The 27,629-nt window shown below is 39.7% G+C and overlaps 1 protein-coding gene across 5 annotated transcripts in view; it reads left to right on the top strand.

The window, feature by feature from the left end:
* RO60 (Ro60, Y RNA binding protein) overlaps positions 1-27,564 on the top strand; it is a 37,250-nt gene extending 9,686 nt beyond the window's left edge. For 2 of the 5 annotated variants that reach the window (XM_006129139.3, XM_006129141.4), the window contains exons 2-9: positions 2,427-3,030; positions 3,737-3,957; positions 4,251-4,397; positions 8,461-8,598; positions 11,950-12,066; positions 13,618-13,731; positions 15,979-16,125; positions 17,110-27,564. In XM_006129139.3, the coding sequence (XP_006129201.2) occupies positions 2,451-3,030; positions 3,737-3,957; positions 4,251-4,397; positions 8,461-8,598; positions 11,950-12,066; positions 13,618-13,731; positions 15,979-16,125; positions 17,110-17,262 (1,617 nt within the window). In that variant the 5' untranslated portion in view covers positions 2,427-2,450 and the 3' untranslated portion in view covers positions 17,263-27,564. Of the gene's footprint in view, positions 1-2,426; positions 3,031-3,736; positions 3,958-4,250; positions 4,398-8,460; positions 8,599-11,949; positions 12,067-13,617; positions 13,817-15,978; positions 16,126-17,109 lie in introns of those variants that run through there. The other 3 variants (XM_006129140.4, XM_025187782.2, XM_006129143.3) reach the window with 3 other exon arrangements.
* The last annotated feature ends 65 nt before the right edge of the window (positions 27,565-27,629 follow it).

The following is a 27,629-nucleotide window of genomic DNA, read 5'->3' as shown; positions in this document are numbered from 1 at the left end:
CTAGCACCTCACTGCTTCATACAAATCTATCAAGAGTCGGAATGCAATGAAACCACTAATCTTCAACTCCCTTCCTTGTAATTCCTGAAAAGAGTGTGTATATCTCACTACATGTAGGTGTTCGACTACTGTCTCTCTTCAGTCTGTGAGATATCTGTAGCCAAAGTAGTAATAGAGTTCTTAAACTCCATCTATATTAGTATTTAAAAGCATTTTAGTTAAAAACATTCATTACTTTTATTTAACACCATTAAAAATGTGTGGGCCAGTCTTATCATGTGACTGCCTCATATTTATTTTATTCCAAAGAATAGCAGCAAAATACTTGCAGAGAAGTAATATGCTTTTTCTTGTCTGTTGTTCCTATTTCTCCTTAGTAATCTAGAACAGGGGTCTCCAAACTACGGCCCGCGGGGCGGATGCGGCCCGCGAGGCCCTCTCATCCGGCCCGTGGAGACTGTGACGGGGAAGAAACTCCCCGCACTAACAGCCCCTCCCCTGGAGAAGCGCCGAGCGGCGCAGCGCAGCGGAGCCCAAGGGAAAGCCCACGGGGAGGGGAGCGAGGGCGCACAGCCGCAGGCGAGGAAGGCGGCAGGACCCAGGAGGAGAAGGGGCAGGGACGCCAGGGTGAGCGGCACGCCCCGTGCGTGCCGGCTCAAAAGGGGGAGGGGCCGGAAGGACAGGGGCGGCCGGCACTCACTTGCTTTTGGGCAGGCAGCCAGGAGAGGGAAGCCGGAGGAGCCAGCGGGACGGAGGAGGGACTCTGGACCCGCGCAGCCCTTGCCCTGGGCAGCGAGACTCCCCGGCCGGGGGTGCGGGGGATCGGAGCCGCCAACGGACGGCCACACGCCCTGCGGACCGACGGCCGAGCCCGGGCTCTGCGCGTCCCTCACAGCAAGAGGGGTTGGGACTTGGCGTGGACAATTGCTCCCTATTGGCCAGTGCGTTCTTATCCTATTGGCTAGCTCTCTCATGAGGTCACTAGTGGGCTGGGCTCTATTTTGGCATCCAGGAAACAATTTCACCATTCACACTAATACAGGTGTTCATGTGTAGTGTATCAATGTGTTATTAAATAATAACTGAATAAAATAATATTAAATAAATAATTAAAAACAACATCCATGTTTTGATTGTTTTTTATTTGGACCTCAAGTGTGTAGTCGGCCCCCGAACTGCTGTTTGATAGTTAATGCGGCCCTCGGGCAGAAAAGTTTGGAGACCCCTGATCTAGAAGATCATCTGACTCTCAAAATACAGCTTTTCTGATGCATGTTATATGTATCAGGCTTTCTTCTCAGGCAGTTCAAATTTAAAGTTTAGCAGTGTATAGACAAGTGAAAAGATTTCCCTCCCTCCCCCAGTCTAATTGGACAATAATCGTATTTACAGAAGTGCAGGTGTATCCCACACACCTGCTGGGTGTGGTGTACTGTCACCTGATCACTTACAAAGTGATAGGAATGTTTCCAGCCTTAGCTGAGAGCCAGACAATGGCAGTGGAAATTATCTACCCATGAGCCATTCACTTTCATATGCATCTGTGTTATGTTATATGCTTTTATGTCTTGGGATACTGTCTTCTAATGTCCACCTTATGTTTCGCTTGTTATGATGTATGCTTCTTTCCGTTGGCATCTCTACAACTGTATTTTTACTTCTCAGAATAATTCTTTAGTTTTCATTTAACCATGTAAATTTTGTGGCCTTGCATCTTATTTTGATTAGGATATGAATATGATAGGCCTACAGATGTTATTTCTTTGTCTTGCAGTGTGTAAACCAGACCTGAAAAGTTTGGGATGTCTTGTTTCTCTTTCTCTCTTTGCTTGTGAGCTTTCGTGGCTCTCATTTGAAAGGACAAGACTGTTTGACTTTTTTTTTTTTTTTTTTTTAAAGAGATAGCATTTTTCTTTATTATTTGTCAGATGTTTAATTTAAACAGCCAATACAAACAAAACACAAAATGTTTTTACTTTGTTTTTTGAATCTAGAATTCTCTTGAATTCTGAGTTGCTCAGGTTTCCTACCTTTATCAAGTACAGTGTCATCATTCAGTCTTGCAGCAAAAGAGGAGGGGGAGAAGGGACAAGATCTGATCAATTTAATTTAAAAAAATCTTTATAAAATGTTTTAATAGCATCAAATTGTAAATACAAGTCTTCCCTTCTTCTATACCATTCCTTGGCAGGTCACCTTTAACTTGCCTATATGGTGATTCTAAGGAATTTAACTTTTCATCTTTGAGATTAAGGTTCTAATTAGCTTGAATTAAAAAAAAAATACTTTTCTTAAACCCTGCTGCAACTTCCCTGCTCATCAGCTAATCAACTAGTTGATGGAAATTCTATTGACTAGTCAATTAGTTGATTACACTAAATGTAACATCCCTAATTTATAGTAAGGTCATTTTTTTTCCCCCCCAGCAGGCTTCCTTGAAACTGTAAGGAATGGATGAAGACGCAGACCAAATGCATCCTTTGAATGATAGGCAGGTGCCGAACTCTGAAGGTGGATATGTATGGCATGTCACGGATATGAATAGACTCCACCGTTTCTTATGTTTTGGTTCAGAAGGTGGTACATACTACATCAAGGAGCAGAAATTGGGCTTTCAGAATGCTGAAACTTTAATAAGACTGATTGAAGATGGCAAAGGCTGTGATGTGGTACAGGAAATAAAGACGTTCAGTCAAGAAGGCCGGGCAGCAAAACAGGAGCCCATGCTTTTTGCTCTTGCAATTTGTTCACAGTGCTCTGATACAAAAACCAAACAAGCTGCATTTAAGGCTGTTTCTGAAGTCTGCCGCATACCAACTCATCTGTTCACTTTCATCCAATTTAAAAAGGATCTGAAGGAGGGTATGAAATGTGGCATGTGGGGCCGTGCCCTGAGAAAAGCTGTTGCAGACTGGTACAATGGAAAGAATGGCATGGTTGTTGCTTTAGCAATTACAAAATACAAACAAAGAAATGGTTGGTCTCATAAAGATCTGCTGAGGTTGTCACACCTAAAACCTACCAGTGAAGGTAACAGTAATGGTTTTTGTTGACCGCAGGACTAGACTAATTAAGAAAATATGCTACGTCAGATACTACATTAAGCCTTTCACTTTTAGCATAGGTTTGTCCTGGTCTAAAGATCTGTCAGCAGCCATGTATCCTTCAGGTTAAACTTTAGAAATAATACAGAAGCTTATCGTAGCTAGAAAATATGGTCTCTTTATTTTGACTGATTAAGGATAAATATGATCTTTATTTTTTATGACTGCTGTCAAGATGGCTCAATCATTCTTACAAATAATTTAGTTTTTATATTTTAAATTGCATATTATTTCTAAATGTTTTAATGTTTTGTAGTGTGTTGGGGTAACTGAAATATTTATGCCTAGCCGATTGACTCTTATCATTCATTCTATAGTCTAACTTGCTTTTTCCTCTTATTTTCCACAACACAGTACTTGCTGTGGTGTTTAAGTTTCAACATTCGAAAGGGAGATGATATGGTGAAAAAAATGCATCCTGAAAAGTATTCTGACTTGTGCATTCTCATGTATTTGGCTATAGTGTTAGTGATTCTAAATTAGAACTACTCTGTTAATAGCTGACTAGCAGTTTTGGGAATGAAACCATAGTTAAAAGCATCTGTCTAATCAATTCTCCTTCCAGGCTTACTAAACTGTCTATGATACCTGGATCATAATCCTGAATGAAAAATATTTTTGTCTTCTAACAGGACTTGTTATAATCACTAAATACATTACCAAGGGGTGGAAGGAAGTCCAGGAGGCATATAAGGACAAGGAACTTTCTTCAGAGACTGAAAACTTGTTAAAATACCTGGAAGCTGTGGAGAAAGCAAAACACACGAAGGACGAATTGGAAGTTATTCATTTGATAAAAGAGTATAGGTTAGTTAGGGAGCATCTCCAGACAAACCATTTGAAATCTAAAGAGGTGGGCATGTACATGTAAATATTAATATATTGCATCAGATGAACCGGTGTCCTTTTAAAATATGTTGTTTTGTATATCTTAACAAGTTTGGATTGCTGAAATTTATATTTTTCTTTGCATAAAAATATATTAAGTAATTAATACAACATGATGAAGTTCTCTGTATAATGTTGACATTTAAAATTCATTGTTTATATATTTTGCTTGATATCTTGTGTATATACCAGACAGAGTCTCTTGGCAAATTAAAATGACCTTTTTGTCTTTTCCCCCCTTATAATATATGGAAACAGGTGTGGAAGGCATTGTTGCAGGAGATGCCTATAACAGCAATGTTGAGGAATCTAGGCAAGATGACTGCAAATTCAGTTCTTGAACCAGCAAGCTCAGAAGTAGCATTAGTGTGTGAGAGACTGAGAAATGAGAAATTGTTAAAAAAGGTAAAACTGTTTTCATTTCTCAGGGCTTTTACTTCTGATATGAGTCTGTTCCTAAGTTGCATTTCTTAGAAATTCGAGAAGTGTATGTATTGATGAGACATGTTTTAGGTGTGCTTTGAGATAGCTAAAGCCAATTACATATAATGGCATAGCTAGTTGAAGTCAAAACCTTTTTGTGAGAGTTCTTTTCTCACTACTCTGCATTTAACTTTGTTTTGTTTATGAATCCTGATTCAGGAAAGCACTTAAGCATAGACTTAACTTTTAAGTATTTGACTAAATGTTTTCCTGAGTTGGAGCAATGGTGAATTTCATTTGCAGGTCTCATGCGTTAATGTGATAATTTAAGCATTCTCATGCACTGCTTTAGAAATCATTACAATCTTGTCGACTACATGCATTCCCCTTCCCTTTTTCTGCTTCTGGCTCATAGGCAGCAAGGGGAGGCAGGAGGTAGAAGCGGTGCCTGTGAGGAGCACCAGATTCTATGGAGCTGGTTCCTGTTTTTCCCCTCCCTCCTGCACTGTTGCCTCTTGTAGAGAAGCATCAGTGTGGAGGGGGAGGGGAAGCACGCAGGAACTAGTGTTTGTTACCTCAGGCCTGTGGCCACCCTGTGAAACTGGTTTAACCAAGAATGGCTCATATTTTCTGAGCACTGAAAACAATTCCAGGTGATTTTAAAAACAAGTGTCTGGGGAGACCAAAGCAGAGAACCAGGCTGAAACTAGCCTCAGACACAGGAACCTCCCAGAGTGTCTGAAGAAGTTAGGCTTGTATAGGTCACCATTGTGGAATGGTGGGAACTTAGTTAAGATATACATGCATGTAGACTATTTAGTTTTTTAAATCTTTTTTTCTTCAAAGCTTTGTTCTTACTACTAAATTTTTAAAAACACTACTTTTGTTTTTAAGAAGGTTGTTGGTCATTGCAAATCACTGGTTTTTGAAAGGTAATTGTAACTAGGAATGTTAACTACTGTTTATTTGTGTGAACGTGTAACCACTGAAAATCTTAGCAGTTACACGCTTACGCACAGGGTGGGGGTGGAGAGACAGGTGGGAGTCAGTGTTGTGGGAGACCCAGGTTTTAAGCTGGCTCCCCACGAGCGCTAGCTCCCGTCCCGATAAGAGGCAGCAGCACTGAAGGGAAGTAGCTCCATGGGAACTGATATGTGTGGGGAGCCAGTTTGAAAGCCGCTTTCTATGTATACTAACTCCATAGTTCCCTGTAAGATGTGCGCTTGTATGTGTAAAGAGAATTTCTATCCTGTGCAACTCCTAAGCAGAGCTGCTCACCAGTGTGGCAGGAGGCAGGTGGCTGTTCTAGCGACCATGGCGAAAGAGCTGCGTGGCAGGCAAAAGACGGCTGCTTAAGTGGACAGAGCAAATGCTTAGGAGGTGCTTAGGAGCCACATGAGAGGGGGGCAGGTGGCTGCTCTGGCTTGCTGGCTGCGGCTGGAGGAGCTTCATGGTGGGAGACAGGTGAAGGCTGGGACTGCATGGTTGGCAGGCAGCTGCTCCAGCTGGGACTAGGACTGTGGCTGTTAGGTGGGCAGGCACTGTTACTAAATGTTAGTCACAATTATTTTTCCTCGGTTTAAAAAAAAGTATACATAAGACTAATGCTGTCCATATTATTGCCAAATATAGTAATGTAGAAATACTACAGAGAACACTTTATGCAGTAGAAACTAGCTAATTAACATTAGTGATTGGGAGAGCCATAGTAAATTAGCAAACTTTACAAATAAGCAAATCAACAGAAAAACACAAACTCAAAACTACTGCAGCAGAAAAAGTATTTTGGTTTTTTACATGCATAGTTGTTTGAATTATAAATAATGGACCATTGTGTATTTTATAAATAATAAAGAAGCCTTTACCTTATGGGCTTCCACTACAATATTTGACTGTTAAGTCTTCACAAAGTAGATAAAGTGAGATTGCAAGGTGTTAATGAGGATTTGGGTTTGAGATTAGCAAACTGACGATTATCAAGGTTTTACTATCAGGAGTAGCCGTGTTTGTCTGGATCTGCAAAAGTGACAAGGAGTCCTGTGGTACCTTATAGACTAACAGATGTATTGGAGCATAAGCTTTTGTGGGCAAAGACCCACTTCGTCAGATGCATGAGGAAGTGAGGAAAGGTTTTACTGTGAATTTATAATAAGATGACATTTGATTTAAGGTTAGATAAAAATCCGTTATTTACAAAACAAATTGAATTTGTTGTTGTACTTTCTGCAGCAGCATCCCCTGGGGGTTCTTCAGGCCAGCATCCAATCAGAAATTACTGCTATTAGAAGTATTAGCTCATACATACCAATTTTGGCTGCTATTGTATGGCCACTAAGGGGTTAGAGGTAGAACATCTCAGTAGGACTGTACAAGTAGGTGGAACAGAGCCAGATCTCCAAGGCAACAGAGGGAGGTGTCCTGTGTATGTGCAAAGCTCTTGGCAAAGTGGCCACTGTGCACATAGCTCCAACTCGGGACTTAAATATTGAGTGTGGTTGATGGCCACATCACTTGTGCATTTCATCCTTAATGCATAGAACTGACTGGATAGGACCTTGAAGGCTTTTAGTTTTTTTTGAAAAGGTAGGCAACTTTCCAAGTGCATTTCATTCTTCACATCCTAAATGATATAGTGCCAACAGTCCTGTAGAACTGGAAGAGAGATCATCTACTCCAGCAGGTGGAGGATCTGGGAGAGGGCTATAAACAGAGGAAGTTGGCCATTTAAAATTTTACAGCATTAATTTTCTTTTTATTTGACTTCATATTAAATACACATTTAAAGTTACGCACCTTGTTAATTAACCCTTGTTTTAGTATTTTTTCTTCCATAATATTTTACAAAATACATATACAATATTTGTTAATAAGTTGAGTGTCACAGTGGCACATATCCGAACAAGTGAACATGACCTCAATATTGGTGCACAAGGCAAAGCTCACTTGCTCATGGACTCCTCCCTCCCTCCCTCTCTATCAGAGGCAGCAGCATGGGCTGGGGTGTGCAGGTAGCTCCATGGGAGCCAGTGCTCTTGGGAATCTGGCTCTTAAGCTGGATTCCCCCCGAGTACTGGGAGGCAAAGGGAGGGCAGGAGTCAATACATGCCGGGAGCCAGCTTGCATAGAGCTGCCTGCCCTCCCCCTCCCACTCTTTGGTATCTCCCATAGAGGCAGCAGCGTGGGTAGGGCCGGAGGGAGCCAACACACGTGGGGACCTGGTTTCTGTGGAACCGCCTCACCCACCCCCCTCACCTCCCAATAAATTCCTCGTGCATATTGGCTCCTGCCTGCCCTGCTTTCCACTCCACCCGCCACACTGTTGCTTCTCTATCAGAGGCAGCAGTGGGGGGGCAGCTCCATAGAAGCTATCGAAGGCCATCGCCCCCCCCGGACTGCTGTCTGTGGGATGCAGTGGGTGGAGGGCAGGTGACTCTGTGAAAGCTGGCTTAAAAATTGGCTCCCCATGGGCACTGTCTCCCTCTCCCCTGCCCTGTCTCTGATACAGGGGCAGCAAGGGGAGGACGGGGTGTTGCATGTAGTTGTCAGAATTAACCGCTAAGCCCAGGTTTATCAGTTTAACCATGTAACTGACTGTACTCGTAACATCCCTAATTGTAACCAGATGCAGGTCTAAGAATGGGAAAATTGCAAAGTTCCACCCTGAGATGAGTAAAGGTACAAGGCCTAACCTTTGAGGAGGGAGCAGTTGGAGAGACTAGACATGGGACAGTGGTGCAATAATCCCCATAATCAAGAGATCTTTTTTTCTCCTTTTTTTAAGGATGTTGCTAGGAGTGTGGTGACTGAAGTGGATATGTGTATGTGTGTGTAGTCATTTATTTTTGTTGTGATTTTTAATGTATTAAATAGGCACTCATCTAATACCTGTGCCTCTATAAGTGTATCTAAAACTTTGAAGAAACAATATAATAAGGTAAATAATTACAACTGTAGAGAGAGGTAATTTAATTTGTAGCTAAATTTTCAGAACTGATTGAACTTTTTTGTACTTTAAATATATTTTTAAAGCATGTTTTGCTTATAGGCTCGAATACATCCATTCCATGTTTTGGTTGCATTAGAAACCTACAAAGCAGGACATGGAAACCGGGGAAAACTTCACTGGCTTCCTGATAAAGACATTATAGAAGCTCTTGATGCCTCCTTTTATAAGACATTCAAGGTAATGATCTGTTTAACTATCGTATCTGCAGACCCTTGCTAAAGAAGTCATAAGCCTGGAGTATTTTAAAGCAGAGTAAGCAATAAGATATACAAGTATACTTACTGAGTTTGGTCCTAAAATTCTGCCTGGGTACCATGGGGTGGAGTAGGCTCACAGGCCCACTGCTGAGAGCCTCAGGATTCTGACATACCCATCCCAGGGAAGGAGCAGTAGAGAAGACTTCCAGAAAGCCTAGGGTGTTTGCAAGGAAGCAACCAATAAGAGGCAGCTGGGGCCAGGAGGGCCATGTAAAAGGAGCTGCAGAACAAAGAACAATAGTTAATTGCTGTTTGGAGCTGAAGAATAAAGAACTGCGTGCCTGGCTGGAAGAATAGCAGGACTACATACAGTAGGCTGGCAAGGACAAGGAGAACGAGAGATTAGCTGGCTTTTAAGTTTGCGCCGAAGACAGTTTGCTAACAGGGAGCAATGAAGGAGCTCTTGGCTGACTGATACTGAGTAAGGATTGAGCCTAGGGTGGGCTCAAGGGTTTCCTCTAAGCGACACAGCTGCTTAAGGTTAGGCAGGTGCTCAGGGCTCCATATGCGGAACTCCTGTGGCCTCCTTTTCTTTTGGCTGTGGCTGCTCTCTGTTGGGGCCGGAGGAGCTGAAGGATGAATGTGGAAAAAACACCTGAGAATCATTTAAAAGGGTGCAGATGCACCCAATGAGAATAGGCACTGCCGAGAGGTGAGTGCTGACCCTATTACACCAAGACTTTTTGCCTACTCCCTTCTTAATACTTTTTCTTACAGTGCAAATTCTGTTTCCACCTACCCAGTCCATTGTTTTGTGTTTTTAACCTACTCAATCCAAAATTAGTGGAGGTGTTTTGTTAGTTTGTTTTTAGCTTAAGGGTACCATGACGTTGCGAGTGTGTGGGTTTTTTTTGTTTTTAAGTGAGAGACAGACATTTTTGTTTTCCAGACATTTGAGGTACTCAGTTTTAAAGAAGTTTATGCTCTGTGAAATATGCCTGCTCCTATCAGCAGGATTAATATCATAAGTGTTTAGTGGAGATTCTCCACATAATTGAATTTTCCCTACATTTAATCCAGCACCTTAAACTGTGTGCCCCTTTAATTTTTGAAGCTATACATGTTTGTTCAAAAAGATTGGCTGAAATGATTACAGAATAAAATTGCCTTTCATCAGCTGTTATGATGTTTTATGAAGTGTAATACTATAATGTTTTCAGATAACCATTAGCTTCAGTTAAGGAGTATGTGAACAAGCTAGTGAGTGACCTATTTTTGATTAAAAGTTTCAGAAGGGTAGCCATGTTAGTCTGTAACTGGGAAAAACTTAAAAACCAACAAATAGTCTTGCAGCATCTTAGGCTATGTCTACACTGCACTCTATACTCGAAATAAAATACACAATCTGTGGTACGCAAATTGTGTACTTTTATTTCAAGTTTATTTCAAAATAGGCTATTTCAAAATTTGATGCTGTCTACACAGCACCAAATTTCAAAATAAAGTGCTATTTCGAGACTTCCCTTAACCCTTGTGGAATGAGGGTTACCAGGATGCTGAAATAGCGCACCTGTTATTTCAATAAATATTTTGAAATAACGGGTGGCTTGTGAAGACATGGGATAGCTATTTCAGGATACCTCTGGTATCCCAAAATAGCTTTGATGTGTAGACATATCCTTGGAGACTAACAAAAAATGTAGGTGGTATCTAGGGTTGCCAGATGGTTGAAACAAAAATACCGAACACCCTCCTACCCCCCACACCCTCCCCAAAAAAATAACACTGGGAAAAAGTTCTGTTGAAGGAAAAAGTTAAGCCAAAAAAACATTTTTAATTAAAATAGCATGTCCCCTTTAAGAGTGAGTGCAGGGATAGGAACAGGGGAGTGGTTGAGCACTAAGATCCAGGCTTCCCCTTGGTCAGCAGACATTTTGTGCCGACAGACTTGCAGAACCAGGTAAGCATGGGAGTTGAGGGGGTTGGGAGCCAGGGAGTGTTCGTTGGGTTGCCAGGTGCCCGGTATTTTCACCTCCTGGCCGAGGAAAAAATCAGAAAATACCGGACATTTTAGGTGTCTGGTATTCTCTGAATTTTTTTACCGAACAGGAGGCGAAAATATCGTACTGTCTCGGTGAATACCGGACACCTGGCAACCCTAATGGTATCATGAGCTTTTTGTGGGCCCAACCCAATTCTTCAGATGAATGCCATTTATTGGGTTCATCTGAAGAATTGGTTTGTGCCCATGAAAACTCATGATACCATCTACATTTTTTTGTTAGCCTCTAAGATGCTGCGAGACTATTTGTTGTTTTTTCTGTTTTGATCAGTTAACCAAAACTCTTGGTTAGCTAGTTTTTTGTTTTGATGTTTTTTCCTTGTTTCTGGGCCTTTTCAGAATATTATGAAGTTAAGACAGACATAAAAATGTGGCAATAAAATGGCAATTAACCTTCAGATATGAATGCACTGGTTAAATAGTTCTGTAATTACACTAGTTAGTAACTTTCTATTTATCAAAACAATTCTGGTAAATGTTTAAGTAAGCTATGTGTAATTCTTAGAACTTACAGTGCAATGTAAGCTTTTGTTGCTAATATTTTTGAAGCCATGGTACTTTTGCCAAAAAATGGTTTGGATAAATTGAATTCAGCTATTGGTAATATGATTGGTTCCATTTGCTTGTGGAATGATGCTAGGGTATTGATTTGTTACAGAATTTGTCAGAAAAGTGTCTCCCCTAAAGTCACCAAGTCCACATGAAATTCTCTCACAGGACAACTCTGTTGATAAAGGAGATGCAGTCTTTGAGATAAAATGGAAAAACTGGAGTCCTAACCACTTGTCATCAAAGATGATTTCAGGACATTTTTACCAGCACCAGGGTTATTATTTAACCTTCTTTTTGGCAAGTTTTAAACATGGGTAACTTCTTTCTGTGAAGCTAAATTCCCATTTAGTTTGAACAGGTGAAGTTGCTCTTTTCCTCTTAAAACCTATTGTGTAGGATTGTGTCTTTGTTTTATAACTAGGGAAAGTTATCTATTTTTATAAAAGGCTCTTCAAATTGCTTTAGAAATTTTAGAAATCTTTTGTATGAGAGGCATCACGTAACATGGTAATCAATTTTTGTAGCAGAGTTTTAATATGTGTTTTATAAAACTATATTGTGCCAAAGAATGGGGAGAATTGACTTCGTTTGCTTAACTGCTTTTAAATGTATTTTCCTAGGATAGGAAGGGGGTGAATTGAAAATCAAGTAGAATTCTGAGAGGTTTTTTTTTTTTTTTTAATATATGTGTGCATGTGTATTTGTGCCATTGTTTAGACAGTGGAACCAACGGGAAAACGTTTCTTGCTTGCTGTTGATGTCAGTGCTTCCATGTCGCAAAGAGTTTTGGGCAGCGTGCTCAGTGCTAGTACGGTTGCTGCAGCAATGTGTATGGTAAGAAATCTCTTCTCTAACTGTTCAGAGTTCTTTAGGCTTGAGCTCACTGAGGCTAGACGGTACTACTGGAGAAAGTCGATTTAAGATATGCAACTTGAGCTATGGGAATAGTGTAGCTGGAGTTGATGTACCTTAGGTCAAATTTCTTCAGTGTCCCCATTGTGGGAGGTCAACAGCAGAAACTCTCCCGTTGACTTCCCTTGCTCCTCACATCCTGGTGAAGTACCAGGGTCATCGGGGGCACCATCAGCAGTCAATTTAGCAAGTCCTTCCTAGACACGCTAAATCAAACCCCAGGAGATCCATCTTAGGGTAAGTGAAAACAAGCTGCCACTAGAGGAATTCCTAAGCATGGTAAAAATCTGAGGGACATAGAGCCACCAAAAGTGGCTTCTGTTCCACCTTTCTCCTTGCTTCTGGTATACACAATATATCAAGAACACTCTTACTTCTGACTGCTTAAAAGGGTGCTGGAGGTTGCTGGTAACTAGGGTCAGTAAAAGCTGCATGAATCAAGGATGTAAAGAAGCAGATAATCCACTAATCGTGTAGTCGATAAAAATCATGACTATTGACATAATTTAATTGATAAGGAAAAGCTGTTGAGGCTCTGCAGTTTAAATATAGTAAGAGCCAGGTGTGCAGGCAGCCCAGCTCCTGCTGCATTTAAACAGCAGAGGTAGGTCCCAGACCCAGCGCAAGCTGGGACTGAGCCAGGTTTGTTCAGTCCTAGCTCATGCCAGGTCCAGCAGCCCCTCACAGCATAGGGTGGGGCAGGGAGGCAGCACTACAGAGACGTTTTTTAAGCCAGCACCAGTTCCTGCCCCATCTCCCTCTGCCTGTGATACAGCAAGTGATGTAAGCAAGTAGTTGACTATCCAGTATGCCTAGGCTTATCAGATAGTCGACTATTTGATTACATCCCTAACCTGAATTCAAGGCAGGTACCCAGTATGTGTATCAAATGCTTTTTATTTGATCTGTCAGAAAATATTTAAAATCACTTTCCTTGACAGAACAGTGCAGACTGAATTGAAAAACCATTTGGGAAAAAAATTATACTTTAATCCAGATAATCAAGTCATGCTTTGAGGAGTGTATTCACTCAGATGGAATGTTAATTTAGAAAGGATGATAATATTTTAAGTTCAGTTAGTTGTTCTTTTTAAATTTCAGGAATACAGAAAAATATAAGTAGTGTCCTCTTGCAACAACGAAAGAGAAAGAAAGTGGGGGAAATTAAACTTCATAACTAAAAGTGAAAAATGAACAATTACTTGTGATTGTGAGTAGGTCTATTAGTTGTTCGTCTTGGATTTCTGCAATAGTTAGGCACTCTAGGGTAATAGTGTTTCACCTCTATCCTTACTTTGCACTGACTTCATTTTGGGGGGCAGGGGAGGGTCTGTTATATCTGTTCTTTAATTTGGTGTTTTGTGTTTTCAGGAAAAAATATGAATTATCACAAAACAAACAAATTGCAGATAATTACAAAGTGATATAATTAAAATATTTGACCTGATTTCCTGAAACTCTATTTTTTCCCAGGTTGTTGCACGCACAGAGAGAGATTCCAATATTGTTGCCTTTTCACATGAAATGGTCCCTTGTCCAGTGACAAAAGACATGACGTTACCTCAAGTATTAGTGAAAATGAATGAAGTATGTAAATACTTTCCATTTTGTTGCACTCTATGTAGTGTATACTTCTGATGAACCACTGCCAAAAATTAAGGCATAATTTTAGGTAACTTAGTACTTGCATTCTATTTTTGCTTTGTAATCAATCCAAGCAGTGTTTGTTCCACATTTATTTACTTAAATATTCTTCTTGTTGTTTTTCTGTTCTTAATGTAGCTGGTTTCTACTGAAAAGCTATGTCAAACAAATTATGTTACCTTGGTCTTTGAATAGTTTTACACATCATTTTAGAGAAGTGATATTGGCGCATAATCTCAAACTGAAAAAAAGATTGAGAACAATGCATTCTGCAAGGCAAAATTGTGCAATTTTTTTGTAATATTACCAAAGCTTCTGCATATAGTGATATTTGAGATGTAAAGTACTTTACATTTTCAGAACAGTTGTATAAACAGTCATTGTAATATCTTCAATTCTGCATAGCCACTGCAATGTTCTAATCTAATCAGTATTTTTCAGTTATGTTAATTTGTGCTTGATAACAACAAATGACACAAGATGAGGTCGATCTAGCTAGAGATATAAAGGTTAGCAAAAAAAAACCCCTACAATTACATTAGAAGCAAGAGGAATATTAAGAACAGCGTAGGCCTATTACTCAATGAAGAGGTAGAAACGAGGTAATGTGGAAATAGCAGAAGTGCTTAGTGACTTCTTTGTTTTGATTTCACCAAGAAGGTTGGTGGTGTTTGAACACCTAACATAGTGAAGGCTAGTGAAAATGAGGTAGGGTCAGATGCTGAAAGTGGGAGAGGAGGTGAAAAAATTCTTAAACGAATGAGATGCTTTTAGGTCACTAGGACCTGATGAACACTATGTCAGCTGACTCAGGAGATATCCAAGCCATTAGCGATTATCTTTGAAAAGTCGTGGAATACGGAAGAGATTTCAGAAGACTAGAAAAGGGCAAGTATAGTGCCCATCTATTGAAAGGGGAAATAAAGACATCCCAGGAAACTATAGACCAGTAATCTTAACTTCTGTACCTGGAAAGATAATGGAGCAAATAATTAAGCATTCAGTTTGCAGACAATCTAGAAGATAAGATAAGTAGTAGTAAGCATGGATTTGTCAAGAAGAAGTTAAGGCTGTGAAAGTATAACCGTACAAACGGTTAACCAATAAACCTAGGTTCACAATTACACAAAGAGGTGGCTGCCAACCTGTGTTGCTGCCTCTGTATCAGATAGAGGCAGCAGCACGCACCAGCTCTGGAGAGCTGTCTGTGGCTCTGTTGTTCGTGTGCTGGTAATCGTGTAACCGTTGAGATTTCAGCAGTTACTTGTTTACCCAATTACCAGCTTTTTAATATTCCTAAAACAAGTCATATCAAACTAACTTGATAGCTTTCTTTCATAGGGTAACAAGCCTTATGGATGGAGGAAACAGTAGATATGTTTTGTCTTGATTTCTGTAAAGCTTTTGATATGGCTCACATGACCTTTTCATAAACAAACTAAGGAAAGGCAACCTAGATGGAACTACTGTAAAATGGGTGCAAAAGTGATTGGATAACTATCTCCAGAATCTAGTTATCAATGATTCATAGTCATGCTGGAAGGGTACAAACAGTGGAGGTTCTGCAGGGATCAGTTCTGGGTCTGGTTCTGTTCAATATTTTCATCAGTAATTTAGATGATGTCATAAAGAGTATGTTTATAAAGTTTGTGAAGGATGGCAAGCTGAGAGAGTTTTTCAGTACTTTGTAAGGATGAAAATTCATAGTGATCTGGAGAAATGGTATGAGGTAAATAGGACTGATACAAAATGGGAAATGACTGTTTAAGAAGGAATATTGCAGAAAGAGTTCTAGGGGTATCCCAAAATAGCCCCGCTGTCTAGATACAGCCTCACTTCACTGAGAGAACCTGTTGATGCTGATAACGTGATGACATCATTCTGTCACCTGGCAAGATCATTCTGATGTCCAGCAGGAAAAACTTTTAGAGAGAGAGATTTTGATACATTTATATTCAATGTTTTTCCAATGCAAATAATATCAAAGAAAGAGTAACCTGTTGAATGTTAACTCTTGAATGGGACTGTAGATAGCAGTAGGAAAGTGTTAACTTTCTCATGTCCTCCTTTGTACTATCAAACTTCAGGATCATATGGGGTGAGATACATAAGTTATCATTATATTACTTCTAGAATTGTCAGGGAAAGTGTCCTATGCAGTTCGTAATTTATATCTTTATGTATTTTTAGATTCCAATGGGCAACACTGATTGTTCTCTTCCAATGATATGGGCTCAAAAAACACACACAGCTGCTGATGTCTTTATTGTATTCACTGATAATGAGACCTTTGCTGGAAATATTCACCCTGTGGTTGCTCTGAGGAAGTACAGGGAGGTAAATAATCTTCTGATAATACAGTATAATTGTCACCTCACACAGTGGTGGGGAATAAATATTAAATTGTCCAAATATTTCTTTTTGAGAGAAGTTTAATTCAAGAAATGTATTATGCTTACTATCTTTTTAAAAGGGAAGCTACTGAAGTTATTAGCTCTGCAGGCTACTGGCCTCCAGTAGCTTTTCATGTGCTCATCTTGTAAACTGTGTAGGATTTCTTTCGGCAAGTCATTCTAATGTTGAACTTTCTGAAATCAAATTACAGAAAAAATTCTCTATAAATATGTTCCACTGTCATAAAATGTTGTTGAAATTCTGAACATAATAGGCATTTGGCATCCTCAGTAGGAGAGCTATTTCGTTTATATTCAAATTATACCCTATACTTTATAAATCTCATGACGACTTCAAAGTTTTTCACAAACACTGAAGAGTCACCTATATTACAAGGGTTCTGTATTGTTTGATTAATTGTTCTGCAGTTGGATAAAATTAAGGCAAAGATGTTGAATAACTGGCCTCATAGTCTTCAAGAAGTCTCAGGCAGAGCTGAGATCTGATCTGACTGCAGAAGCTATGCTTTATCCATAAATGCAGCTGTCCCTCCTTAATAGATGATTGGATGTCTATTACCGGCAGTCACTGTATGAAATCTAATCTATAGAAAATTGAAATGTTTTAATTTCAAATAGTCTGCTGAAAAGTGGGTTAACTCTGTATCCCTTTCACTAAGCTTTGATGATGTGTAACTGCAACTGATGGCATTTACTTCGTTTTCACATAAATCAAATAGATTTTTATTTTGACTTGATGTTGAGAGAGATTTTTGCAATCCTTACTCAGTAAATCTGTTGCCATCAGCACTGAATCAGTGCATTGTGGAGTACCTGAGTAAGGACTGCAGAATTAGGCCCTAGTTCATAAATTGTGTGTGCATATTCTGGTGTACTGGAAATGACTTGCTTTCCTTCCTACTTCTAGAACATGAGTATTCCATCTAAACTGATCGTTTGTGGAATGACATCAAATGGCTTTACCATAGCCGACCCAGATGACAGAGGGATGTTGGATATATGTGGCTTTGACACGGGAGCTCTAGATGTCATTCGCAACTTCACTTTGGATTTGATTTAATCTCTAGGCACCTACTGTTCAAAAGGGGTCTGTTGCTGGCAAGAGACTCTGCCCTGAGAACTCCCAGCCAAATGTACTGTACTAAAATATGGCACGTGATGCACATATCAGAATGATACCTTTTTGTAAAGGGGAAAAACAGATGAGAAATGACGTTGTTGTTGTTGTTGCACATAGCTTTAAAACAACAATAGGAAAGCCTGCTAAACAGAGCTACACAGTTTGATTTAATTTCATTTATAATAGTTGAACTGTACTAAGGTTTTGTCACTGTACAATGTCTTTTGTCTTTAACAATAAACTAAATTACTTCTGGTATTGGGAATGAGGGCAGGAAAGGGAAATAGCGTTAGTGTTTTTAAATAGTATTCATTTAACAGCAGCTTAATTTTTTAAATCTTTGTATTTGAGAAGAATAAGTACAAGTCAACCATTTCCATTGTCAGTTTCAAATCTATAAAAGAAATATTTTTGGAGTGCACTAGACCATGTAACTGTGATGGAGTGTAGAAGTTACTTGTCAGATTTTATAGTGACACAGTGAAAGTGGAAATATGATTAAATTGTGATAATCATACTTTTTCTGAACAGATCTGGATCTTCTAAAATGTAACTTTTTTGGTAAATTGAAAGGCAGTTTTTGTACATTGTGGTTTCAGCAGCACTACTGTAGAATTTGCAAGCTTTGTAAGAAATTTATACAAATTCTGTTTAGCAAAAAGTTCCTGAAGTTATAAAATGAAGTCCCATCTGCCAAAGCTATAGCTTGCTGAGTTTCAAGTGCTTTTCAAATGAGGTAGATACACTAATTCAGGTGCATTTGTTAAACATTTAAATTTTGGTCATCCATTAATAGAAATAACCAGAAAAAAATATGCTCATTGTTTTGAAGCAAACTTATCAACCCTCCCCTCCACCCTCCCTCCCCCCCCCAAAAAAAACCCCAAACAGAGTATTTTCATGGCATTTAATCACTTAAAATTTTACTTCACTGATTCTTTTATTAAAATAAGAGAAATAATTTTCAAAACTATTTCTTAATCATATTAGGAATGTTAAAATACATGTATTTGTGTAAACATGTAGAGGTTACACGTTTACACATGGGGGAGGAGGTGAGCACTGGCTCCTGCTAGGGCCCCCCCCCCCCCCCCCCACTGCCTGCGCTTTGCCTCTGTAGGAGGCAGAGGGGGGTGATAGGCAGGCAGCTCCACAGAAGCCATCTCCCCATGCACACTGGTTCCCACTTCTTCCCACTACCCACATTGTGTAACCATATTCACAGGTATACATTAACATTCCTACTTCATATTGACATTGTTAGTGATTTTTGTACTATGTAGCTGCCCCCTTCATACTTAGAATCTTACTTGATTAGCAAGAGATTGCAAGTGAACATCTTAATCTTCTATATGATGGTAAAATGGCATAGGGGAGAAAGTTATCTACAGATAACTTCTTGAATCTGTTTTAGAACGTAAATGAATAGTAATGTGTTTATCAAACGGTGTTTTCAGTATGTTCACAGCAGAGGTGAAAGTAAGCGTCTGCACCCTGCTGTGCAGCTCTGGCCAGAGCTGGTTGAACTGCAGCAAAAGCCAGCAGAGGGCTGTTTAAAGAGCTGGCAGGGAACCTGGGTACAGGACAGTAGCTGTAAGAAATGTTAAGGTACTTTCATCTCTAGTTCACAGACTTAAGAACACAATTTTTATCTTTAAGGTTTTTTTAGTTACAGGTTCAACCTCTCTAGTCCTGCACTCCCTGGACCGGCATGATTTTAGTTAGTTGGATGTCCACTTATAGGTGTGGCCAAATTTCCCACTGTCCTGTAGAACTTGTTTACAGCCAGTAGTCCTGGCTCTCAGTGTCCTGTGCTGTTATTTAGCTCTAATTTACTACTAAGTGTCTTCTAAGACCCCATTAAGCAGTGGAAGTGTTGGTAATGTTGCTGAAAAATTGATCTCCTGTGGTCCAACAAATTCTCTGGTTCAGCAACAGTAATGTTCTGATAGTGCTGGACTGGAGAGGGATTGTGGGGAATCTATTCACTTGATCAAACCATGTTAGTTATTTCAAATAAGGGCACTTTTTTAAACTAGTAATTTTTTTCTGACACACAATAGTTGCCTATCTAATAAATGTTAAGCCAGAAATGTTAATAAAAACTGAGTAGATGTGGTAAGTACAGTTTCTTATTGGGAAGTAGTAGGAGTCTAGTGTTAGTATAAATATTAATCTATTGGAAAATTAGGAAACTAGATACTTAATGTTAAATGAGCTTATGCATTTTTTGCACACGTCTGTCATAAAAATTGGACTAAAGACTTTACTAACAGATTAAGAAATGGGGAATTACACTAATACTAAATCAGTGAGCAACTGTTTTGAAAACCTAAATTCTTGCACTAGATAAGCAGAGTGAAGGTAAACATTCAGTACATTAAACATCTCTTAGACTTGTATACCTCTTCTAATCATATCCTCTTCATTATTGAAAAGTTGCTTCTAAGTATTTACCTTACTCCATCATCCATACTCTACTGAACTACTAATAAAGTACAGTTTTATATTCTGAATGGTTTTGGTTGTACAAATAGAACTGTAGTATCCCTTAGATGGACTGCTCCCCTAATTAATCAATGAGTAAGGTTTGTGCCTTCCAAGGAGGTGGTAGAGAGTAGTAATTCCCCCAATAGCAGATTGCTTGAGATTTGCAAAAGCCTTTCCTAGGGCAATGCATAGAGGCTGCTGTCACCTACAATTCCACTTGAATGGTACAGAGCACAGAGACAGAGATCTGGAAGTTAACACTGACCTCATGCACAAGTCTGTAAGACATTGTACGCTGTTCACCTCTTCCTTTTTTTACATATGGTTGTAAACCTTAAGTTGATTGCAAAGATAACCATAGCATTCGTGTTATGATTTTATTTAGTCTTAAATCCAGTAACCCAAAGTTTCTAGTATGTAGAATGATTAGGAGAAGATAATTGGAGTGTACTTTACGTCAATCTGTTCTTACGTCAATCTGTCTGGGGGCAAGAAGTAGTCTAATAAGTACGGTAACATGAAAAAGAAAATGAGCTAAAGCTGTAATTGCTAACCTTTATTCGGAATTAAACTTCTGACAAATAATAGTGAATTGTTTTTTTCACGAGAGAGTAGAACTGATCGTTCCAACTTAATACTCTTTGCATTGGAACATCTTGTTTTTGTTTTCCATTTGGCTCTGCACAGTCAGGCTAATAGAATCCTAGGGCTGAAAGAGACCTAAGGAGGTCACTGAGTCCAGCCCCCTACCCAAAGCAAGACCAACCCTAACTAAATCATCCCAGCCAAGGCTTTGTCAAGCCGAAAGATTCCACCACCTCCCTAGGTAACCCAGTCCAGTACTTCCACCCTCCTAGTGAAATAGTTTTTCCTAATATCCAACCTAGACTTCCCCCACTGTAACTTGAGACCATTGCTCCTTGTTCCACCGTCCCTCACTACTGAGAACAGCCTCTCTCCATCCTCTTTGGAACCTCCCTTCAGGAAGTTGAAGGCAGCTATCAAATCTTCCCCCACTCTTCTTTAATGCAGACTAAATAAGCCCTAATCCCTCAGCCTCTTATACGTCATGGATACGTCTAGACTGGCATGATTTTCTGCAAGTGCTTTCAACAGAAAAGTTTTTCTGTTAAAAGCATTTGTGGAAAAGAGTGTTTAGATTGGCACGGATGCTTTTCCACAAAAGCACTTTTTGCGGAAAAGCGTCCATGCCACTCTAAACGTGGTTTTGTGCAAGAAAGCCCTGATCGCGCTCAAAACAATAACGCGTTGTCTACACTGGCCCTCTTGCGCAAAAGCGTTTGCGCAAGAAGGCTTTTGCCCGAATGGGAGCAGCATAGCATTTCCACAACAACACTGACAATCTTACATGAGATCGTCAGCGTTCTTGCGGAAATTCAAGCGGTCAGTGTAGACAGCTGGCAAGTTTTTCTGCAAAAGCATATGCTTTTGCAGAAAAACTTGCCAGTCTAGACACAGCCTATGTTCTCCAGCCCCCTAATCATTTTAGTCGCCCTCTGCTGGACCCTCTCCAATGCAGTCACATACTTTCTGTAGTGGGGAGCCCAGAACTAAATACTATACTCCAGATATGGCCTCACCGGTGCCAAATACAGTAGAATAATTTCTCAAGATTTACTAGAAATGTTTTTCCTAATGCACCCTAATATGCTATTAGCCTTCTTGACTACGGCGTATACTATTGACTCATCCACCTTCTCATCATTTGTAACCCCTAGCTCCTTTTCTGTGGAACTGCTACTTAGCCAGTCAGTCCCCCAGACTGTGACAACGTTTGGGAATCTTTCACTCCAAATGCAGGACTCTGCACTTGTCCTTGTTGAACTTCCTCAGATTTTTTTGGCCCAGTCCTCCATTTTGTCTATATCACTCCTGACCCTATCTCTACCTCTATCCCTGCCCTCCAGCATGTCTACCTCTCCCCCAGCTTAGTGTCATCTGCAAACTTGCAGGGGGTACAATCCATTCCCTCATGTAGTCATTAATAAAGATGTTGAACAAAACCAGGTCTAGAATCAATCCTTGGGGCATCTCGCTTGAAACTGACCATGCACCAGATATCAAGCCATTGATCACAACCTGTTGAGCTGGACAATCTAGCCAGCTTTCTATCCACCTTACAGTCCATTTATCCAGTCCTTACTTCCTTAACTTGCTGGCAAGAAATGTGTGGGAGACTAATAAAAGCTTTGCTAAAGTCAAGGTATATGCCATCCACTGACTTCCCCATGTCCACAGAGCCAGTTACCTCATCAGAGAAGCTAAATAACTAACTATAAAACCACTTGGTGGCTAAAATACCTGTTCAGCTAGCTTGTAGACACAGCTCAGTAATACATGATGTTTTTATACTCCTTTAAGCCTATACAGTTCTGTCTTTAAAAAGCTATACAGCACAAACCTAAATATAAATTTGGACCAAGAATAATACATTAATCTGGACATGCAGGTTTGATCTCCAAGGACACCTTCAGCTAACCATTTTTCCTCCATTGCAAAAAACACTCCAGTTTTTAATCCATGTGGATAGTTGTGCTTGTTATCTGTTATCCTCTCCCTTGTTTTGTTCCACTCTTACTGGGATTTTTCTCTCTTCTTCACCTCTGTTCTGGTCTTTTAATCTTTACTCCTATTTAACTTTTCACAATTTGCCTTGTGCTTCTGGTCTTATATAGTATAGTACTATAGTAAGATAATTGTTGTTTGGTGAAGTTTATGAAGAAGATACCATACTCATTAACAACATGAGAGCATTCCTTTTATTTACAATATTTTGCCTTAAATATTTTTAAACGTAAATTTTCCTTTCTTTAGCATACAAATTGTAGGAAACTTTGTTCCCAGCTAGATCACACTGTTCATAAGTTATCAAGCCAAAAGAGGCACCATTGTGATTGGCTACTGTGATTTGTAAAATATAGGAAATATCATTGCACCTAAAATCAAAGGCTACGTCTACACTGGCATGATTTTCCGGAAAGGCAGGACGCTTTTCCGCAAAAGCACTTTTTCCGGAAAAGCGTCTGTGGCCAATCTAGACACGCTTTTCCGCAAAAAAGCCCCGATCGCCATTTTCGCGATTGGGACTTTTTTGCGGAAAACAAATCTGTGCTGTCTACACTGGCCCTTTTGCGCAAAAGTTTTTCGGAAAAACACTTTTGCCCAAATAGGAGCAGCCATAGTATTTCCGCAAAAGCACTGACAATCTTACATGAGATCGTCAGTGCTTTTGCAGAAATTCAAGCGGCCAGTGAAGACAGCTGGCAAGTTTTTCCGCAAAAGCAGATGATTTTGCAGAAAAGCTTGCCAGTCTAGACACAGCCAAATTGTATGGTAGGATAAATTGTGCTTCAAGTGCTTGCTTATGTCCATTGGAGTGTAGGTGAACACATTGCTGCCAGAAAGTTTCTCCCTCAGCGGTATTCATTGGGTCAATTCTGATGCACCCTTTCATCACACCTTCATGGCGCAGCACATAAGACCCTATCAACCTGCTGTTCTCAGTTCCATTCTTACAGTTGCTGGAACATCTCTGGTCTCTTGTGTTTTTGTAAGTGCTTCATCTCTGTGGACTTTCTGTGAAACAGTTACTGTTAGTGGTTAATTAATACATATAGTAGTATAATTAGTAAGTGTTCCCCACTTAGCAGGGTTAACTGGCCTTGAGCACAGAGGTATTCCTTATTTCCAAGGGCTCAGAGAGCAGCACACCATAAACTGATGCCAGTGACCCGCATCATAGTTGTCTTAGGGATCTGGAGGAGACTCACATACAGGAGTGATGCAGAATCTGCAGGAGCCTCAATCCCAGGACAAGTAGGGATAGGAACAGACTTAGGTTCCATTTCATAGAAGCAGGGCTTTGTCCCACCTCAGTGCCCTGGAACAGACACAGTGTACTGGAACATACACAGTACGTAACAGTTGGTGAAGAGTGCCCCAGTCTCTCTGAGGGAGGGGCAGCACCATTCCATTGCCTCAGCACCAAGAAAGGACTGCACTGGTGACTGGGACTCCTAGTATTGCCATATCCCCCCAGTGCGAAATAAGTCAACACCAGCAACAGACTCCTGGCATCGCTTAATGTCACTGGTACCAAGTCTACTATATATTAGGGATGTTAAAATATGTTTAATTACATGCATAACTTGAATTTTTCAGCAGTTACAGGCAAGGTTGAGGGGAGCTTGTGTGCACTGGGAGCAGCTTGACTTCTAAACCAGCTCCCCCCACGTACTGGGATCCTGCATGTACCATATATATACTCCATACTATGTATTTGGGAGTGTTTGTCTATGAATGAGTGTCTGTTCGAGAACTCCTCCTAAACAGTGAGAGCTGGAACAGATGTACCTATAAGTACAACAGCCCCACATCCTTGGAATGCCAACTTGCAGCTGATGGGACATACATTTGAGCCACTGGTACCATGCTTCCTGCTTTACCTATCTTGGAAGATGGCCTTTCTAGTCATCATTACTTATGTCAGAAAGGGCTCAGAAATCCAAGCACTTACCTCAGAATAACCACATAGGCTGCGTCTAGATTGGCATGATTTTCCGGAAATGCTTTTAATGTCCATTTCAAAACCCACCCTCCTTTACCCCTCTGTTGGAGTTAGCCAGCAAGAAGGGATTGAGCTGGCAGGGTGCTATATATTGTACCATCAGGGTGAGACTTCAGAGGACACCTGAGTCTACCCAATAGATACCACCAGGAAAACTTTCCAAAGGTGAGGCCTACAGCACACGCACAAACCTGCATTGGAATGAGCATGAGCATCACCTCTAACAACAGTTACAGAAGGTTAGAAGTTTTCTTTTTGGAAAATATTTCTCAACGATGATCTAACACCTAACTATATAATGATTTAACATGCTTTGTGGTTGGAAGAGCCTTCTATATTAGCTTGTGTGATTTTGATCATGCTCTTTTTAAAATTGTATTGATTAATAAAGGACATATTAAATATTCTGAATGGATAGGCAGCTTTGTAGTATTGGTTAACGGATTTTTCTTGTCTAGAAAATAGAAATTTCAGAAAGGAGATGGATTCATTTATCTGGTAGCTGAATTTAGTCGATTTGACAATATTTCAGTCTTTACAGATTTATACTAGCTATTACAAAGGTTTCATAGAGACATATGTACAATAGATTCATTGAACAGATTTATTCTTGTAACAGTTATACCATACTATAAGATAACCTGGCATACAGCATTGCCAACAATAGTGTCAGTGAGAAATATGGGGTAAAGTTAGTACGATGATATATGTGCCCCTTGTCATATTTAAAATTGAGGTTAAGTTTAACATCTCAGCAGGACATATGATGCCTATAAATCTGTATGTGTATAGTTTCTCATATAGTGACATTTTCCCATCAGATATTTCTGCATTTCGAATGTTTAAATAAGTGGTAACACTTAACATGTAAAAATACTTCTTTGACAAATAATGAATAGAAATAATAAATGATACTGATAATAAATGTTACAGCTTCTTAATAGTTGAGCACAAGAGATAATAAATAAAATGACTATTCTACCACATTCTCATTTTAAAGTATGATATTGGAAAAAAATAAAATTCACTTTCTTATGCAGAAGTTTTGCTCCTGGGATTTATTCAGAGTTCTGTAGGGATATTTAACTGATTTACAGCAAGTTACCTCTGCATCCATTTTAGCAGACTTTGAGCTGGGTGAAAAACTTCGGTGCAGTTTGATTTAGACATCGTAAGCAACACAGCTATGTTTTCTATTGCAGAATCTTTATCACTGGTTATGTACATGTTTAACTCAGTTCCCAAAGTGAATCTGCAAACTCACCCTAAGAACGGCCATACTAGGTCAGAACAAAGGTCCATCTAACCCAGTATCCTGTCAGCCAACAGTGGAGTGGCCAATTACAGATGCCCCAGAAGGAAGGGATCACAACAGGGAATCCTCACGTGATCCTTTCCCTGTTTCCCACTTCCAGAGAAACAGGCTACGGCTACCATTCCCACCCATCCTGGCTGATAGCCATTGATCGACCTAACCTCCATGAATCTATCTAGCCCACTTTTGAACCTTGTTAAAGTTCTAGCCTTCACCGCATCCTCTGGCAAGGAGTTCCACAGGTTGACTGTGCGCTGAGTGAAGAAAAACTTCCTTTTGTTTGTTTTAAACCTGCTGCCTATTAATTTCGTTTGGTGACCCCTAGTTCTTATATTGTGGGAATAAGTAAATAACTTTTCCTTATTCACTTTTTCCACACCACTCATGCTTTATAGACCTCTATCATATACCCCCTTACCCTGTGCAGTTTATGATTACTTTTAATCTGAAGTCCTTGATAAACATGGAACACCTTTCCTGCCAATACAGGTTTTAGAGTAGAAATATCACTTTAAGTATGTAAATAGCTTTGTGCCATCCCAAAGTGAATACTACTTTCTATAAAAGAAACTAAATTCATTTGAGAAAAGATCTTTGGAAGGAAGACCCTTTGAATGAACCCTTTGAGTGCCTTAATGTAGTCATCTTTATTTAGTAAATGGGCATTCAGTATTTATATGCATACAGCATTTCCTGAACTATTAATGGAATTTTGACTTAATTCCCTCAGGTTTCTGCAGTGTAGAACTCAAATGGTTAGTATTTTAGAAAGATTTTAAAAATTTTACAGGTAACAAAATGAAGTTGAAAAATTCTTTTGCAGATTTAGCAGTCTTCAACTGAGATCTTGTTTTTCATTACTGAGACCTAAACTATATAGGAAAAAAAGAAAAAATCTACTTTTTTTTAAATACAAAATTAATGAGGTGTAAATTTGCTTGTGTTTAATTTGATGGATCTGTCCTTGTAAATCAGAACTTAGCAGGGCAGTGAAGAAATTAGCAAGAGGTAATGAACTTTGCAATGTACATATCCAAGGTCAGTGCATTTATTAACTTCTTACACATGTTAAAGATGCACTGTACCTTTCTGAAACAGTGGAGAGAGAGTATTATTTGAACTAAAAATTATTGCAATCTAATGTTCAGGCTGATTAAGTATATTGTGAGAATAAGTGTGCAGGTCTTAGATTTCAAAAGATCTCTTTCCAATCATCCTATTTTCTGCTCTGACGAGAAATTCAATACTGCATCTCTGTATGCAGGCCTGCCAACGGCAGTGGGGGTATAGGGGAGGCAACTTTCATGGAGCCCAGTGATTCTAAAGTGACCAGGGCTGCCAATTGTTGCTGCTACTGTAGCAGCAGCGGAGACCCAAGTACTTTAAATTGCTGCTGAAACACTGTGCTCCAGACAGTGCTAAGAACTGGGTGCCATGGCCCCATGCATTCTGTCCAAGGCACCATCCCTTTGAGAAGCATGGAGTCTTCCCCCTGACTTTCCCATGGCTGTGAGCTCCCTTAGCTGTATGGTAGGAATTGTATCCTACTGTGAATGTGTGCAGTACAGTGTGGGCCCACAATCCTACATGTATTGAATACAAATAGTGACCAATAATAATTCATCAGTGTGAAGTCTCTTTTATTGTGAATAATGCACCTTTAATAATGTAATGTTCCAGTTTGAGGAAGAAAGGGATATTCTTTCCTATTAACTTCTCAAATATAGCAGGGTCTTGATGCTGTTCTGGCTTTGGATGTACATTATATTGAAATTTTTGCAAGTGAAATAATGGTAGTAAACTGTATTATGACTGTAGAATTTGAGTAATAAATAAAATATGCTTAGGAGACTTTGTTTGGTTATTTTCATCTGGTGGCATTCATATTAAACACATCTTTTCTGTATATTTTGG

Source organism: Pelodiscus sinensis, chromosome 9 (genome assembly GCF_049634645.1).
Source record: "Pelodiscus sinensis isolate JC-2024 chromosome 9, ASM4963464v1, whole genome shotgun sequence".
Lineage (NCBI taxonomy): Eukaryota > Metazoa > Chordata > Testudines > Trionychidae > Pelodiscus > Pelodiscus sinensis.
The sequence above is the reverse complement of the archived record's forward strand: the minus strand, read 5'-3'. Positions and strand labels throughout refer to the sequence as shown.